Genomic DNA, 18,225 nt, shown 5'->3' with positions numbered 1-18,225 from the left:
AGTTAAGGTTGCAAAATTCTTAGAAATATATACTTTAAAAGAATGAAATTTTATGGCTGCAAATCTGACTTAAAAATAATAATTCCCGGGTGGGGAGGGAGGCTTGGAAGGGATGGGAAACAAAGGAGGAGGCTACAATGCTTGATAACAAATGTACTCATTATCTTGCCCATGTAATTGTAACCCTTCTGTACAGTTTTTTCACAATAATAATAATAATAATTCCCCTCCCCAAATAAACATTTATGGCAATGTTGGCATCATTGGCTAGTTTTACCTTCCCTTTGAGACTTTGTAATGGACTCTATCCTCAAGAAACCTGTTCCTGTTTACTTTGTCCCCTATTCCTTCCTTCCTTCCTTCCTTCTTTCCTTCCTTCCTTCCTTCCTTCCTTCCTTCCTTCCTTCCTTCCTTCTTTCCTTCCTTCCTTCGTTCCTTCGTTCCTTCCTCCTTTCCTCCCTTTCTTTTCTTGCAGGACTAGAGTTTGAACTCAGGGTCTTACTCTTGCTTGGCTCACTTGCTTAGCTGTCAATCTATCACTTGAGCCATGCCTCTAGTTAGGTATTTTGCTATTAACCGAAGATGGAGTATTGTAGACTTTTTGCCTGGGCTGGGTTTGGACCATAATCCTCCAGATCTAGCCTCTTTGAGTAGCTAAAATTAGAAATGTGAGTCTCAGTATCCTGGCTCTAGGACCCTTTAAAAATGACATGTTGGAAGTGGCGCTGTAGCTCAAGTGGTAGAGCGCTCGCCTTGAGCGCTCAGGCCCAGAGTTCAAGTCCCACGACCGACAAAAAAAAAAAAAAATGACATCTTAAAGATTAATTTCTCAGTATGCTGTAACTAGTAACTTAATAATTTTTAAAGTAAATACGCTACATGTACATAAATGTAAGAGATTAAGTAAATATGTATATGGCACTTAACTGTACCAGCCAGGAAAAGTAACTTAAGACTCCACAGGCTGAATGGATTCTTAATGACCAAGTAACAAAAGTCTCCTATTTGCAGCCACATCACAATGATCAAGAGAGGCAGAGACACTTGGCAATGTCCTGAGTAGCCAAACAAAAATCTACAGAGACACTGCCCTTCCTTTCCTTTTCTTCCCTCCTTTCCCTCCCTCTCCTTATCCCTCCTCTCCACCTCCAGCTCAGAGAATGGGAGCAGAGTGAAAAATGTCAGGATTCAGCTTTAACACGGCTGACTTCTGCTTTCTGCCTTCAGGCTCAAGGGTTGGTATGATAAAAAAAAAAATGACATTAGGTCCAAGAAATATGAGTTGTAAGGAAAGGTGAGCCATGTTTTTCTAACACCAATAGACTGTGTGCCTGGCCCAAAGCAGACCTACACGCTGACTTCCCAGCTTGTCTGTGAAAGTATAAGAGGACCCAGTAGCAGCACTTGATGCCTGAACTCTGAAGCTAAGTCCTCTTGCTTCAGCCTCGGCAGAAGTTCTCTGATTCACCACAGCCCTCCCTGTTACCCCATCCTCTCCAACATTTGGCCTGTCTCTCTCCTTTTTGGTACCTGGCAGGCGGCTGAATGAGGGACCCCCAAAACATGTGATAACCCAATACATTTTCTTCTTTTTTTCATTTCTAACCAAAAGCAATCTAGGTTCACAGCCAACTACTCAACAAAAGTAAGTTCAAATGACTTCTTTAAGCAGAAACATTAAAAATGCTACCAGAGCAAGAAGAAAGGAAGGTACTTACTGCACCACAGCTTGACCTCGAGTCAAACCTTTAATTTTCAAATAGTGCTCGATCACTCTGTCCTCACTGTAAAGCAGAGATATTAGACGTAAGATGACATATGATATTATCAAAGGTGACACATGCTTTATTTTGTTTTGCAAGGTGACATGATTTTCACAGGAGACACATGCTTTTCTGAGACCAAATTCTATTTTCTGCTTCTCTGGCCCTGCCTGGAAGCTTGGGTGGGCAAACCTTCAGCAACACAGTTAGAAGCCATGTTGTTTCCCTACCATAGAGATACCTGCACCCTGTCACGTGATCAATTCCATTAGGATCTTGTTGTTGTTGGTGGTGGTTGTGGGGCTTGAACTTGAGGCCTGGGCACTGTCCTTGAGCCTCTTCATGTTCAAGGTTAGCGGTGTATCACGTTCAGCCACAGCACCACTTCTGGCTTTTTTGAGTGGTTAATTGGAGACAAAAGTCTCACAGGGACTTTTCTGCCAGGCTGGCTTTGAACCAACATCCTCAGATGTCAGCCTCCTGAGTAGCTAGGATGACAGACGTGAGCCACAGGCACCTGGCTTCCATTAGGATCTTTATCTTTGAGTGTTGTTTTTTTTAAATATGGATTCCTACTTTCAAAACTGTCATTTCCAAGAGAAGGAAAATGAGATCAACTTTTCAATGGGAAGTGAATTTTTCATGGAATTTAATAAAATTGAGTACTTGCCTAGCAAGCTAGAGGCCCTGAGTTTAATCCCTAGAATCACCAAGATGGAATTGGGGGGAAAAGATGGAAAATGAGTACTATGTATATTAAAATGCGAACTAGAACAACTCAGTAAAGGAAGCTCTGACCAAGAGGTCTGTATTTCCTAATACGTGGGCCACACAAGACTAAGGCAGTGCCACACACAGTGATAGCACATATTTGAGCATGTGCTCACCTAGACGTACACTCCACAGACAAGGGACTCTGCAAACAACTCAAGACATGTGTTCTAGCATCACTCCCATTCAGTGGCATTTGATGAGACCCTCTCAGTGCAAGAATCGAGTCTCCCCTACAGCAGCTGTGATACACAGGATGGATAGGGTTGCTCTTTCTCTCACCTAGGGCTTTCGATTTCCTAACAAACACACATGGGAAATGAATGGAGCCGATGGAGGCTGATGGAGGCCTGGCCAGGAGTTCTGTTGGCTTACCAGTAAGCAAGTGAGGGATGCTCCTGGAGGGTTTTGGTAGGAAAGACTGGCAGTGTCTTCAAATCTTTCCTGGCATTTTCATCACTAAAAGAAACACAACATGGTAATGTCAGATAGTGTTCTCTAAAATGTCATCCAAGTTGGTCACCAAGGGAATGAGACCTAAAGAAGTAATCACAGTACCTTGGGCTCTTGCAACATACTATAGTCACTTAGAAGCTAGTGTTCCAGCTAGTAACAGCTCTGGAATTTTGGATAACCAAGTCAAAGGATGATCCTTTGATGTTTATAGTATTTTCTGCATGGACCTATTTTATTAGCTAATGATCAGAATTGTGCATTTTTAACTGTATTTTTCCACAGCCTTCTTTACAATCCATTGTGTACCTCTTCACATTCCTATAGTGTCCTCCTCATTATGTTTAGTGGCTGTGAAATAGTCACCAGATTGGAATTCTAGTATCACAATCCCATTCTATGGAACTCCCTGCAATAGAACAAGACTGGAAAATGGGTTTCTAGTAAACTCAAAAGTATCTCTCAAATGACACCACATGTACCAAAAGGTACCTTAGCCATTCTCTAATTACAAAATAATAAAATCCCAGTTGCCAAGAGAAAGGTGTGATCTTTGTGAAAGTTAAAAAAGGGTGGACAGGGTGGGGACCTGAGGCTCATTCCTATAATCTTAGCTACTCAGGAGGATGAGATCTGAGGATCTTGGTTTAGAAATCAGCCTAGTAGAAAAATCCAAGAGATTTATCTCCAATTAAAAGTTAAAAAGCCAGAAGTGGCAAAGTGCCAGCCTTGAGTGAAAAAACAAAAACAAAACAAAACTAAGCAAGAGCACAAGGCCCTGAGTTCAAACAAAAAAAGAAATAAGCATTGAGAGACATTTGCCCGGTGCCGGTGGCTCATGCCTGTAATCCTGACTATTCAGGAGGCTGAGATCTAGGACCACAGTTCAAACCTAGCCTAGGAAGAAAATCCATGAAACTCTCATCTTCAATTAACCATCAGAAAACTAGAAGTGGTGCTGTCACTCAAAGAAGTAGAGTGGTAGGCCTTGAATGAAAAAACTCAGGGACAGCACCCAGGCCTGAGTTGAAGCCCCAGGACTGACCATAAATAAATAAGTAAATAAATAAATAAAATGCCATTTATGGCTGCTCTTGCAAGGATGATACAAAATACTCTTTCACTGTCCCAAGTTTTTTTTTTTTTTTTTTTTGCTTTTGTTTTATTTGGTTGGTCCTGGGACTTGAACTCTAGGTCTAGGTACTGTCCCTGAGCTCCTTTGCTCAAGGCTAGTACTCTACCACTTAGAGCCACAGCTCCACATCTGGTTTTCTGGTGGTTAACTGGAGATAAGGGTTTCAAGGACTTTCCTGCCAGGGCTGGCTTTGAACCATGATCCTAGATCTCAGTTTCCTGAGTAGCTAGGATTATAGTCATCAGTGCCCAGCTGCCTGAAGTATTTAAGGAGCTGGTCTATGGAGAAACAAACATGACTCTAAGGTCTGTTCACCCACAGTTTAGTGCCAACTCTTCCTCTCCTTATCTCCCACTGCATCCTATTATCAACCACTGGCTTCTCTATGTTGGAAAGTATCTGAGTACCAGGCAGTCTGTGGCATATTTATGGGCATTATTTTCCTCATCACAAGCCTTCCCTGTGTAACACATTACTATTACCAGTGCTTTTCTGGAAAGTGTGAGGTTTAGAGAGATGAACACACTTGCTCCATTTTTTAAATTCCTCTGTAGCAACTGGGGTTTGATATCAGGGCCTTGTGTTTGCCAGGAAGGCACTCTATCACTGAGTCATGGCTTTGTGCTGATTAATTTTGAGATAGGGTCTTGCTTCCTGCCTGGGTGAGTGCCTAGTCTGCTATTCTTCTATATTAAGCTTTTCATCCTAGCTGGGATGACAGGCGAATGCAACCATGCCTAGCACCTTTCTGTTAAGATGGAGTCTCATAGTCCTTTTTTGCCCTGACTGGCCTAGAACTACGATTCTCCTATATAGCTTCGGATGAGGTTCCACAGAGCCCAGCTATAAGCTGGAAAGGGGGATATCATAAACTTCTTTGCCTTGGGTGGCCTCAGACCACAATCTTCCCATTCTTAGCCACTCAAGTAGCCAACGTGACAGATGTGAGCTAACAGCCTTGAGCTCAAGTTCTACCTTCTGATTGTCAGAATCCCAGGGTCGGACCATTTTTGCCTTTCATCCCCTTTCCCAGCTACCAAAGAAAATGCTGATAAGATTTGAATCCATCACTTGTGTGTCTTTACATTCACTTTCCTGAGTTTGCTCCAATGTGAATCATGATACCAAAGCTGATGAACCAAGTAGAGGACTGAACTTGAACCCAAATTGAATTTCCTTCCAAAGCAAAGCACTCAGCCCTCACCAATCAATTGTTACACCCAGATCTAACTGGGGATATAGGCACATGGCCTCCAAATAGGTTTGGCCCACATACTGCTGGGCAGGTTTAGAGATTGCTCTTTCCTATTCTGCTGTTTAACTGCTCCTCCTCCAGTAGCTACAGAAAGTTTGTTTTCTGGTTCTATCAACTTGTCTCCTGACAAGCTGCAGCCCAGCAAAAGTGAACCCACTGAGCAGATGTTACATAAACTTCCTGTCTTTTTATAAGAAGAGATAGTGAGACTTTCTGCCTAGCTTGGGGCCACTGTGATTTGCACCCATTGATGTTACATTTCGAAACCAGGGTGGTAGCTCTTCTTAAAGATGAAAGATCTTGCTTTCTAAATATTACAGGAAATAAAAGTCACTTGGCTCCTGTACTTACATAAGAATAAATCTCTCTATTCATTTGAAATCTGAGTGGTGCAGCTTAATCATGCTGACAGTCTTGGGAAACTGGTTTGGGCTTCCGGAAAATCAAAATATTACAATCCAACTTATTCATATTAAAGGTCAACTGTCAACTCCCAGAATTAACATTTATTTTTCTTGATTTCTTTGATGCTTTGCTTTTCAAAGCCTACTGATTCCCCGTCCCCCCTCCCCCAATGTTTGGGATTGAACTCGAGAGTCTCATACACGCCAGGTAAGTGCTCTATCACAAGCTATATCACTAGCCCTTCTCTCTCTCTAGCACTGAAGAAAGAATTCAGTGCCTGGCACTTACTAAGTAGGTGCTCTACCACTTGAGCCAGGCTTCCAGCCCAGCCCTTTTTGCTTTGTCTTTCAAATAATGTCTCACATTTTTGTCTGAGGGTAGGGTCTGGAACTTGATTCATCCCACAGAGCTGGGATGACAGGTACATGCCACAAGGCCTAGTTTATTGCCTGAAGTGGAAACTTACTAACTTTTTGCCTGGGCTGACCTGTTCTTTTCTGCTTCCTAAGTAGCTGGTATTATTTGAAGGAGCCATTGCACCCTGCTTTTTCATTTTAATTTTTTCTACTAAGGTATCTATTTATCTATCCATCTATCATCTATGTATTTTTTTAAAAGAATAAAGTTTAGAAGAACATTCTTTGCAATGAGACAAAAAAGGAAAACACCAAATATCCCATAGCAGGAGAAATAATAAAACTGTAGTGAATTCACATGGCAGAATACCAGGCATTAAGAACAGATGATAGCTACATATGACATGGATGAAGCTCACAAATACTGAGCCAAAAAGCAAGACCCTAGATAAATATCCCACAGTGGGCTAAGGTGGTACTTGCCTGTAATCTCAGCTCTGGAGAGGCACAGGCAGGGGTTTGAGGCCAGCTTTTAAAAGGGAGTTCTAGCCCAGCCTAGGCTACAGATTAAGATCCTGTATCTGGATTCAAAACAAGAAAGAAAGAAAGAAAGAAAGAAAGAAAGAAAGAAAGAAAGAAAGAAAGAAAGAAAGAAAGGAAGGAAGGAAGGAAAAGAAAGAAAGAAAGAAGGAGATAGGAAGAAAGAAGGAGATAGAAAGAGAACAAAAGAAAGAGAGAAGGAAGGAAGGAAAGAAGGAAGGAAGGAAGGAAGGAAGGAAGGAAGGAAGGAAGGAAGGAAGGAAGGAAGGAAGGGCAATGAAAACAAGAAAATATGTAGCATAGTCAGACTATCTCTGAGGACAGAAAAGCCATTGTACTAGCATGGGAAAGGCATACATGAAACACAATGGCAGCGGTGGTGGCCAGGCTAAAGCCCTGGCCACATTCCTCTGGGCTGTGCACATTATCTCTGTTGTTCCTTCTCACTGTACGTACATGTTACAAACTTTCCAACGTACTGACCACCAAGCGAATCCATCAGAGTTGTTTGTAACACTGGCACATCATCCCAGAGGGTTAATTCCCATCATTCTTAGAGCTTAGGACCAAACAGAATTTCACGTTTCAGTGGATAGCCAGTAGCTGAGTGATTATCTGTTCTTCCTCCTGGGGAATTTGCCCGGAAGCCTGAGCCTGATGAGATCCACGGAGTTTGCAGAGACAGCCAGGCCTGGTTTTAGCACCCTCCCTTCCCCCAGATGGCGGGACAGGCAGGATGGTTTATATGAATCAGGATCAACCTCAGAGGCCAGAGGGAGGGCTCCAGAGCAGCTGGGAGGTGAGTGGGTCTCCATCGGGGATGTCTCTGCCTTTCACTAGCAATAAATACACTCCTCCTGTCTGGACATTCCTGACCCCAGTGGCAAGGCATATGTTATTGCAAAGACACACTTGACCAGATTGCCAGGGGAGACGGTGTTCTCCAGGCCGTAGCCAGAGAGAATGCCCATAAATCTCCATCCCTTGTTACTTAGGGAACCAAAACAGCAACTGCTTCTCTCCATCACCTCAGCAGGAATTCAGACGTTAACCTAAGAGCTTGCCTGCATTTTACCTGATTTCCCAGGCAGAGCTCTGCCCTTAGGCCTTCTGGAAAGAAGCAACCCTGACCCTGCATTCAGCCACTGCAACTATACTTTCAGGCGTTGATTCCTTTGGTCTTTCTCAAGCGCCCTACCATAGGCTGTGTTTGTCTTCACTGACCTCCAAAGCCCTAAAGGAATGTGCCATCCCCACCCATTCTGGGGAAAGCCACATGGTTGGCCACACCAAAGCCACCCTTTATGTACGCTAGAGCACTTGTGTGGAAAAAGCCATCCACCCCCAGCAAATGTGTGCACCTGCTTGCTCAAAGCAACAACAATCAGCCACCTGCCATTTAGAGGCTGGAGTGGAAGGGAGCGTCGGCAATTAGCAAATTGCACTTGTTAGCAGAAAACACCACCATTACTATCTATGGTTAGGCGTTCCAAGGTTTCTGGGACAGGCTACATGGGACAAGAAAAAAAAAGTCCAGGCCCAGTCCCAAACTCTATTCTATTATCAGTGCCAAAGATCTTTATTACCTGCAACCCAGGGCAAAGGTACATAAAGAGTGCATGTTAAATAACAAATGACTTAAGTACTTTAAAAAGTTAACTTGGGACAGGCTTTATTTTATTCATCTACACATAACTCGAAAATGTACATGTCGATGTAAAAAAGCTATGGTGAAATGGCTGCTTGAACACTGTAGACAGTCTCAGGCTTATCACTGATAAATATGAGTAGCCTAAATATTATCAGAAATTAATTAAAGGGTGCTAGAAGTAGTAACACATGCCTCTAATCCCAGTTACACTAGAGGCAGAGATAGGAGGATTATGGTCTGAGAGGGGCCTGGGGAAAGTTAGCACCAGACCTTATCTGAAAACCAAAGTAAAAGCAAAAGGATGAAGCTTGTGACTCAAGCATGTGACTTGAGCACCTGTCTAGCAATAAAGAAATCCTGTGTTCAACTTCCAGTTCTGCCAAAAGAAAGAGACATGAAGAAAAAGAAAAAGGAGGAAAGGACAGAGATGGAAAAGGAAGGGGAAGGAAATGAAAGAAGGGGAAAGGAAAGGAGAGAAAAGAGAAAGGAAGGGAAGGGAGAGAAGGGAAGGGAAAGAGAAAGGAGGAGAGGGGAAGGAAGGGAAGGTGAGGAGCAGGGAGGGGAGGGGGGGAGGGGAGGGGAGGGGAGGTGAAAGAGTTGTAAAGGGACCTGGAAGGGCCTGGGCAAGTTCTCATGACGAGGAATTCCACTAAATGTGATTCAAGTAAATGAAAAACTTAACTGTTATTAGGCACCTTTGCCTGTCTTGTAGTTGTCTCGTTTAGGTTCTGATGCTCAGCCATTTCTTATCTATGCTTGCTAGGAACCTGTTTTCAACTATAACAAAGGGATAGAAGAGGATTCACATTCCTAACAGATAGGTGCATTTAATATCTGGTAAAGAGGCACAACAAATGCCAACTTAACTTTTAAGTCATTTGAATGAACTCCAGTATTTAAGGATGACAACTTGCCTAAACATGTAATTAATAAAAGGATCTGGATTTCTATGTACAAACACCAAGTCCATTGATTACACTGCTGGCCCATTAACACCTGGGTGGTAAGCAGTTTAAGACAACCTACTTGTTTGCTCAGGACAGTGTTTTACTTGGCAGATGCCAGATTAACTTCAATTTGCCCTGCCTTAAAAGAAAAAAAAAATCTGCTTTTTGAGTTAATGAACAGCAACTGCAGGTCCAGTATTTTCCATTAAAGCTCTCTGCCTCCCAGTGATGGGGACTGAAACCAAATCTTAGATCACGTGGCCACTCACCATTGCTAGCAAAGGTTCACTTGGGGAAGCCACAACCAGTGGTTCTTTCTTTTCCAGGGCTAGTGATATGTGGTTGGATGTTACACATCTCTCTATAGTCAGCCAGCCAGAGTCAACTGGAGTCAACAGTCAATACTCCACTGTGGAAGGGGCTGAAAAGCTGAGACGTTTGGTAGATCAGAAGTATTCAATGTCTTCCTTCCTTCCTTCCTTCCCTTTCTTCCTTCCTTCCTTTTCTCCTTCCTTCCTTCCTTTTCTCCTTCCTTCCCTCCTTCCTTTCTCTCCTCTTCTATCCACTTCCGATCACCCCCCCCCCAATATAATTTAAATTTGAACTCAGGGCCTTATGCTCACTAGGCAGGTACTCTACCACTCAGTCATGCCTCCAGCTCACTTGAGTCTTATTCTGTCCATTTATCACCCTGTCCTCAGTCAAGGACCATGTCCTTGTACCCTCATTATAACCAGCAGCAGCAGCAGTAATAACACTCGGTTGAGAACCTATTTGAAATGCAGGCTCTATACCACCTGAATGAGAAAGGTTGAAGGTATGGACCAACAATTCCTACTTACCAAATGTAAGAGTCACTGTAACTGAATAAACAGAAATAAAAACAGCCCCCTTTTCAACACAGAGACAGGAAACAATCATTTGAAATGGGAGAAGTGGCCAGGGAGGTGGGGGTGGAGCCGTTTAGGTGGGCAGTGAAGGTCAGTTTCAGGAGATTAAAGGAGACCTTGCTGTCACTTAATCCACCAACAGGAGGCTGGCACAAGACAACAGCTCACACTTATGAGCTATTACTGGGTGGCAGGGGCCAGCCCAAAGCTTGTTATGCTTATTATCATTGACATGCCTCGTTCACAGATGTGAAAACCAAGATTTAAACCTCACAGCAGGAAGTAGCCAACCTGATTCCAAGTCTATGCTTTAGATACTTTGTCCCTTTGGTCCATGGCTCTGCAAATAAGGAACAGAAGACAAGGAAGGAAGGAACAGAGGGAGCAAGGTGAAGAGAGGCCAGTTCCACTGGAGGCTTCAGAAGCCATAATTCTGATGCACTATAATTAATTCCACCAGAATACGTAGGCTTTTTGGGTGGTGACCATCTGCCTTTCAGATTAAACTGGATTAACCCAAACTGGATTAGCTGCCTAAGGGATGTGAACAGAGACAACAAGTATCTCTCAGTATTTCTTGAACCAAACCAAACCAAACCAAACCTGTGGTCTATCGCCATCTTCCAGTAGTGAAAAAATAAAATAAAATGAATAAAATATATACATATATATATATCAAATTTAGTTTAAAGAACATTTTAATATGTGAAAGTGGAAGCAGGTAAATTGGGAGTATGCGTGGGGTTGGGAGAGGTGGGAAAGCATGATGGAAGGGTGACATTAATCAAGATGCATTGTACTCATTGCTGTCATATTGACATGTTAAATTGAAATCTCTTTGGATACCTACTAAAATGATAATCTTGAAAAAACAAAATTTTTTTAAAAAATGTTTTAAAATGAGCAACAATAGCAAGCAAACCCAATTGCTTTAAGCAGAATAAACAGAGACCAAACTACTTCCTACAAGAAGCTCAACACAGATGCCCCCCAGTAGATGAATGGATCAAGAAAATGTCACACACACACACACACATATATATATATATATATATATACACACACACACACATACACACACACACACAATGGAATTCTATGCCTCCATCAGAAAGAATCACAGTGCCCCATTTGTTAGGAAATGGAAAGACTTAGAAAAAATTATATTAAGTAATCCAGGCCCAAAGAATCATAAGCCCCATGGTTTCCCTTATTTGCAATAACAAGTATATGTCCAGGACAAGCAGAAAAGGTCAAAAGCTATGTACATACGACAATATAAGAAGATATTAAGTTCCAAGATAGGAACATAAGTGGGTTTTTTTTCTTTTTTGCTATTGTTTTTAATGTTTTTATAATGTACTATGTGATTTTTTTTTGTTGTTTCTTTTCCATGTTCTTCCCACACGGTATAACCCATTTTCACTGTATTTGATTCCAGTGCCCTATATCTTGTATAAACATTTTTTTTTAATTTGAGGAGGGGAAGGGAAATAACAAAATGCTGAAATAAGTATACACGTTGACCCATTGTAACAATGAGATGTAGAAGACACCATGTTGAAAACAAACTTTACAACCTGGGAGGGGAGGGAGAGGAGGCTGGGAGGGGAGGCAGGAGAGGAGTTGGGGAGGTGGGGAGGGAAGGGATGGTAGGGGAAAAAGGAAGGAGGAAGTAACAATGCTGAACAGGAAATGTACTCATTGTCTTACTCCTGTAACTGTAACCCCTCTGTACAGTATTTTTTACAATAAAAAAAATTAAAAAAAAAAAGAAGCTCAACACAGGATCTTTAAATCACAAAAGGCATTCCTGATGCCCAACCTCTGGTCACAACAAAACCCAAAAACATTCCTGCTAAGGTTTCTACCCTCTGAGCTGTCTCCAGTCCTGTGCTGGGATACCAAGCCTGCGATAGGGTGCAGACAAGAAACAAATGAGCATTTTCATTTGCCATTGATCTTGGGCAAAAGCAGGAGGCCTGAGACTTACGGGTGTATCAACTCCTGACAATTGCCAACTGTACAGCAAAACTGCTTGTAGACTGATCTAATTTCTTATCTTTTTTTTTTTTTTTTGTCGGTCGTGGGGCTTGAACTCTGGGCCTGGGCGCTGTCCCTCAGCTTTTCAGCTCAAGGCGAGTGCTCTACCACTTGAGCTACAGCGCCACTTCCTGATCTAATTTCTTAATAGCTAAAATGAGATGCTCTCTTCACCTGCCACCTGTCCAGACAAAAAGTTAACAAGGAGCAGCTGTAACTGGCCAAGGAAGATGTTCCAATGCCTGAATTCACAGAGATTGGCCATCTGTGACACTCAGCCATGTCTGAGGACTTACCAAGGCCTGGTGGTAGCTAGTGAGAGGTCTACAAGGCCAGCAGGAAGAGGAAAGGGGGAATTCTGGGAGAAATGGTGGGGGAAGGTAGGGAAAAGGGGTGAGGTGGGAAGATGAACAGCTAGAGCTACACCTGCCTCTTCTTCCATTCCTAAAACTGCACATTGTTCCACTCGTGGAATTTAAACACTTCTTGTTCATAACTGAAGCCAAGTCAAGTTCTAGTTATTTACAGAGAGCAAAAGGGAGAACTGGAAAAAGAAAATGACTAAGCCCTTCTTGTCTGGTTAGCTAAAGTGACTTCTCCTACTACTTCTGGGAAGTCAGGGCTTCCCTTTCAGCTTTACACAGAAGTTCCTTTCAGGGGAGCAGGCTCAGGATGAGCATGCATTCCTGGGCCGCCTCTAGTCCCCAGCTCCTCAGGACTTCTCAATTCATAGGCATGCACAAAATCTTTTTAGCTTCAAAAAACGATCATTGTGGGTACTTGTTGTGTTTAACAAGTGTTCAGCATTGCACTTACATAATTTACAGAAGGTCATTTTGTCCTAGTATCAATCTGAGGTACATACGTACACACATACATATATACTTCCTGTATGTATATACAGGAGGAAGGAAGAAAGGAAGGAAGGAAGGAAGGAAGGAAGGAAGGAAGGAAGGAATTCAAGTTCCTATTGGCCCATCATTCTACCAGAGGCTGGTACAGAGAGGGGCAGAACATACTGTGAAAAATCAAAAGGTAACCTACCAGCACAGACCTGTGATGGGCAATAGTCAAGGTTTGAGATTTAGAATGAATTTAGTTCTCACTTCTCTGTTCCTAGTTTTGCAGTCTTGGCTAACCTAACTTTTATGAGCTTGACTTGCACACTGTAAAAGTAGGAAGAGTGACATGTCTGATGGGATTCTTGGGAATAGAATTATGAAGACACATGCTTATGTTCAGCAATGTGCGCCACCCTTTCCTATCACAGCACATCCAACCCTAGATTCCTCCTGGTCTTGACGCAGGCTCCTGGGGGATGATGGCCACTGAGAACAAGTCCCTGTGGCTGATCAAGGCCAGAGTTTGCTGGAATCAATATTTAGAATATCCTCATACCTCAGCAGCCTATATATTTTTTGTCGGTCATGGGGCTTGAACTCTGGGCCTGGGCGCTGTCCCTCAGCTCTTCAGCTCAAGGCGAGTGCTCTACCACTTGAGCTACAGCGCCACTTTCGGTTTTCTGGTGGTTTATTGGAGATAGGAGTCTCACGGTCTCTCCTGCCTGGGCTGGCTTTGAACTGCGATCCTCAGATCTCAGCCTCCTGAGTAGCTAGGATTACAGGCGTGAGCCACCAGTGCCCAGCTTCAGCAGCCTATATTTTGATTTGCTACCATACTATAAGCAGTTTCAGAATTGGTTTGACAGAATCTCAGAGTCTATGGTAACGAGTGGAAGAAGAGTCCTAACATTGTGTCTTTCGACGTCATGACCAATCTATGCAGTTCCTCTCTCAGTCCAGAAGCAGGAATTCTAATGTTCTAGAAAGTTCAGTGTCCCCAGATACAATGTCTCTGTCATTGCATTTGTGTTCATAGCCAATTTTTTTCATGGGGAACAAATGACTCAGAGATCTGCATGCTTGATGGAGATCAACTGTCAAACTTTTTTTGAACTTGAAAGAATGTCAAAGCAGAATGAAAATGTGAGGAGAGATTTTTCCTAAACGCTAGCCAACTTGTTGAAGACTCAGATCATTTTCTCCTTTGAAGCTTCAACTCTTTTAATATCTGGTAGAAGAAATACTATCTGTACGAACGATCTTGGCTAGGAAGTGGTGAATGTGAAAATCCATAAATATTGAACACAAAAATATTTTACCTCATCAAATGTAAATTGATGGTTGCTAAGTACTCCAGCAAGAGAGTAGAGAACTTTTAAAAGGTATGGACTTAGTGAGTTTTTATTTTACAAAATGTTAAATGGTGATTAGTTGCATGACAAAGTACAATAATTATAGACCTATATTCTTAAAAATGAAATCAATGGGCTGGGCACTGGTGGTTCATGCCTGTGATCCTAGCTAGCTCTGCAGGAGGCTGAGATCTGAGAATCATGGTTCAAAGCCAGACTGGGCAGGAAAGTTGGTGGGACTGTTCTCTCTAATTAACCACCAGAAAACCAGAAGTGGAGTTATAGCTCAAAAGTTGAGTTCTAACTCAACTCTAGAGTCAGAAAATGAGCACATGTTTTCCTGCCAAAGAATGGAAAGTTACCTCTCTTCCTCTCCTAGAAAAATTCTTATTAGATAAGTAAAAACTTACTTATGGGGCTGGGAAGGTGGCTCAGTGGTAGAGTGCTTGCCTTGCACGCCTGAGGCTCTGGGTTCGATTCCTCAGTACCACATAAGCAAAAAGAAAAAAGCCGGAAGTGGCACTGTGGCTCAAGTGGTAGAGTGCTAGCCTTGAGCTGAAAAGCTGAGGGACAGTGCCCAGGCACAGAGTTCAGGCCCCACAACTGGACCCCCCCAAAAAAAAAAAACAAAAAACAAAACCAAAAAACTTACTTATGGCCAACTTGAATTCTCCAGGTGCATGTGCGACTCAGTGTGTCCTTCCTGACCACACAAAACCTGGATTAAGCGTATTAGCCATCTGAATGCAGCTAACACACTGGATTATGTTATGTGTTGTGTTATCACTCAGTCCTTCTAGAACACACCATCATGCACTGAAATGCTTATGAGGGAGGGAGTGTGGATTTCCTTACCCCAAGTCATCTCTGAGCTCTAAGTAATTCTGGAGGCATCTGAGAAGTGCAAGGAGTTCAGGTCCTGCTTCTATTTGTACCAAATGCTGTACAAGCCAAAGGCCTAGCCAGCCACTGTGGGGCTAGGACAAAGAGGCTGAGCTCCAGTCTAGTCCCACCAAGCAGTCAGGAGTGCTGTGGCCTGGTCCATTCCAGGGGAGAAGCACCTAGAGCACCCAAACAGGTCAAGGGAGAGAGAGCCCCTGTGAGCTACATGTGGTTTTCTGCTTTCATGTAGCTGTGAAAAGTAAGGCTCAGGTTATAAAGGAAGTCCACAGGACACTGGGCCAGCAAGATGCTTAGACATCAGGAAGAAAGAAGTATGGAAAATGCTGCCAGCAGGTCCCATCCTGAAAATTTCACTGTGTAAATGAGCAGACTGAAAGTTTAGAGAAGAAAATGTAGAGATTTTTTTTTTGTCTAAGTTTTAACCAAATATTAGAGAGAACATCATTTCCCCACTGGGAGTTGGTTGGTTGTTTTGCTCACACAAGTGTTTTGTTGCCAGGCATGGTAGCCCACACCTGTAATCCTTGTGACTCAGGAGGCTGAGATCAGAGGATCACCGTTCAGAGCCAATCAAGCAGGAAAGTCTGTGAGATTCTTATCTCCAATTATCCACTTAAAAACCAGAAGTGGCACTGTAGCTCTAAGTGGTAGAGTGCTAGCCTTGAGTGAAAGAGCTCAGGAACTGTGCCTAGGCCCTGAGTTTAAGCCCCACAACCACCAACAAAATAACTTTTGTTGATTCATTGGAGTCCTGTCCTGAAAATAGTCATAAATGTTCAATTTCTGTCTTTATTTTGCCAGTAAAGAAGGGAATGATTCTTACAAATGTGTGTTTCTTTTGCAATACAAGGTTCACTCTGAGCAGTGGTAAAGTACATAAACTTTGTGCCCCTGTAGGCCACACTCCAGTCATGCAGCAGAGTGTTTCTACCTATAAAATTGGAACAGTAATTGTTCCTATCCTCACAAGGTTTCTGTGCGGGTTAAAGGTACTGATAACAGCAGCAACAACAATGCTGCTATTAAAAATACAGTGTTAAAGTCGGGCACTGGTTGCTCATGCCTGTAATCCCAGACTGAGATCTGAGGACTGCAGTTCAAAGCCAGCCTGGGCATGAAAATCCCTGAGACTCTTATCTCAAAAAAACTACTCAGAAAAAGCAGGAAGTGGCACCGTGGCTAGAGCAGTAGAGCACTAGCCTTGAGAACAAAGAGGCTCAGGGATAGCACCCAGGCCCAGAGTTCAAGCCTCACTACCAGCCGTATATAAATAAGTATAAATATATATTATATAATGTGAATTAACAATGTGATTTTAATTGAGGCAAACTGAATTCCAGAGAGGGTAAGTTACCTGTAGTTATCTATCAAGTGGCTAGGCCTGGATTTGAACCCAAGCAAGTTAAACTTCCTTCCTCACTATTATTTCCTAGGTGATTCAGTGCCTAGCCTGCCCTTGGACATGATTTTTTCCTGTTGTAACTGACTTTAAAGGTCACGTAAATGGAATTATACTCAAAAGCTGCTAAGTAGTCTAGAGGTACAAAAACGAAGGTGGGGGTTCATTTCTGATTTTTCTTCTCCATTAATTACTCTTGGGGACCAAAGACGTTCCTTTCCCATGGGAAGAGCGGTGGTTTTATAGCACAGCTGTAAAGTGAGACTGCTTCCTTCCCATTGGAAGGGGGGCGTTCTCAGTCTCATTCTGACCAGAGTGAAAATTGGACTCGCTCGTTTTGTTTTTCTTATCATCAGAAACACCCTAATCACACAGGTTACTTTCGTAACCTGCAGCATTCAAGATCTTAGACACAAAACTAAATAAAGCCCCCTTGCTTTTACAGACCCTCGGAGCGGCTGGCGGCTCAGTGATAAAGCCTACTGGGTCAGCTTGCAGGGACTCTCTCCCAGTGCCAGGGTTGTGTCACCAGAGTAGCTCGCTGTCTTTTGCAGAGCAAGAGCTGGCTTGGAAATGCAGACTCTCAGCGATGTAAAGAAAATGGAAGTCCCCATTCCATGATTTTAATTAATTTCCAGAGTGCAGGGCTCCCTACTAGTTAGGATGTTAACTTGAAAAGATTGAAGGAAGTATGGCCGAGTGCCAAGGGGTGGGGGGGGGGAGGAGTTGCTGCTGATTTGAACTGCATTCTTGGAAGAAGAGTTTGAGCAAAACTATAAAGGTAAAAAACCAGGACAGGCCAGGGGGCAAGTCAAACTGCCAGTATGGGGTGTGGAGGAGCAGTAGGTGTCTGTGTAGTGTGAAACGGTACCAGGTTTCAGAAGTAAAGACTACGATCGGCTGAGCCTCAGGAAGGGGACTGGTGGTTATGTGCCAGCGGCGGTGGCACAGGACAATAGCGTCAGAACTGAGATCTGGGCTGTGGGGCCTAATCCCCAGGGGCCTGACCTTCACTGCTAATACTTGGTTAAGTGGGGAGGAGAGCTATTGTGGTAGGATTGAATGGGATCCGGGCACTGATGTTTTAGATAATGTAAACACTTGGTGGCTAGCGTAAGCAATATGCGCACGCTTACTCTCACAGTCAGCTGGAGAATGAGGGCTGAGAAAACCAGGCTCCAGGGAAAAGAAAAGGAGAGCGGGGAGCTGGGTGCCAGCCAGAAAAAGGGGTAGGAGGGGAAATCCACCGAGAGGGTGCGAGACGGCACGGTGATGTAAATGAAGGATGAAGGGAGGCGGCACTGGAGGTGGTAGGGCAGCCTGGAAATTGCTGAGTGACTGGAGCTTTGGAAATGTTAAATTTGAAAAAAGAGGGAAAGCTGGGTGTGGTGCTGTGTGCCTGTAATCCGGGCTCTCTAAGCATTCCGGTAGAGGCTGAGGCCAGAGGATCACAAATGTGGAGAGCAGCCTAAGCTACAAGTGAGACAAGGATGGAAGGAAGGAAGGAAGGAAGGAAGGAA

At 43.3% G+C, this 18,225-nt stretch overlaps 1 protein-coding gene across 1 annotated transcript in view; it reads right to left on the bottom strand.

Moving 5' to 3' along the window:
- Positions 1-18,225, bottom strand: part of Frmd4b (FERM domain containing 4B) — a 158,515-nt gene that overhangs the window by 47,359 nt on the left and 92,931 nt on the right. Inside the window, exons 8-10 of the mRNA XM_013010360.1 lie at positions 2,910-2,993; positions 1,719-1,784; positions 1,352-1,541 (exon numbers count right to left, since the gene is read on the bottom strand). Of these exons, the coding sequence (XP_012865814.1) occupies positions 1,352-1,541; positions 1,719-1,784; positions 2,910-2,993 (340 nt within the window). The remainder of the gene's footprint in view (positions 1-1,351; positions 1,542-1,718; positions 1,785-2,909; positions 2,994-18,225) is intronic.

Source organism: Dipodomys ordii, unplaced genomic scaffold (assembly GCF_000151885.1).
Source record: "Dipodomys ordii isolate 6190 unplaced genomic scaffold, Dord_2.0 Scaffold12, whole genome shotgun sequence".
In the NCBI taxonomy this organism is placed as follows: Eukaryota; Metazoa; Chordata; class Mammalia; order Rodentia; family Heteromyidae; genus Dipodomys; species Dipodomys ordii.
Note: the sequence above shows the minus strand (reverse complement) of the source record. Positions and strands in the feature narration are given on the sequence as shown.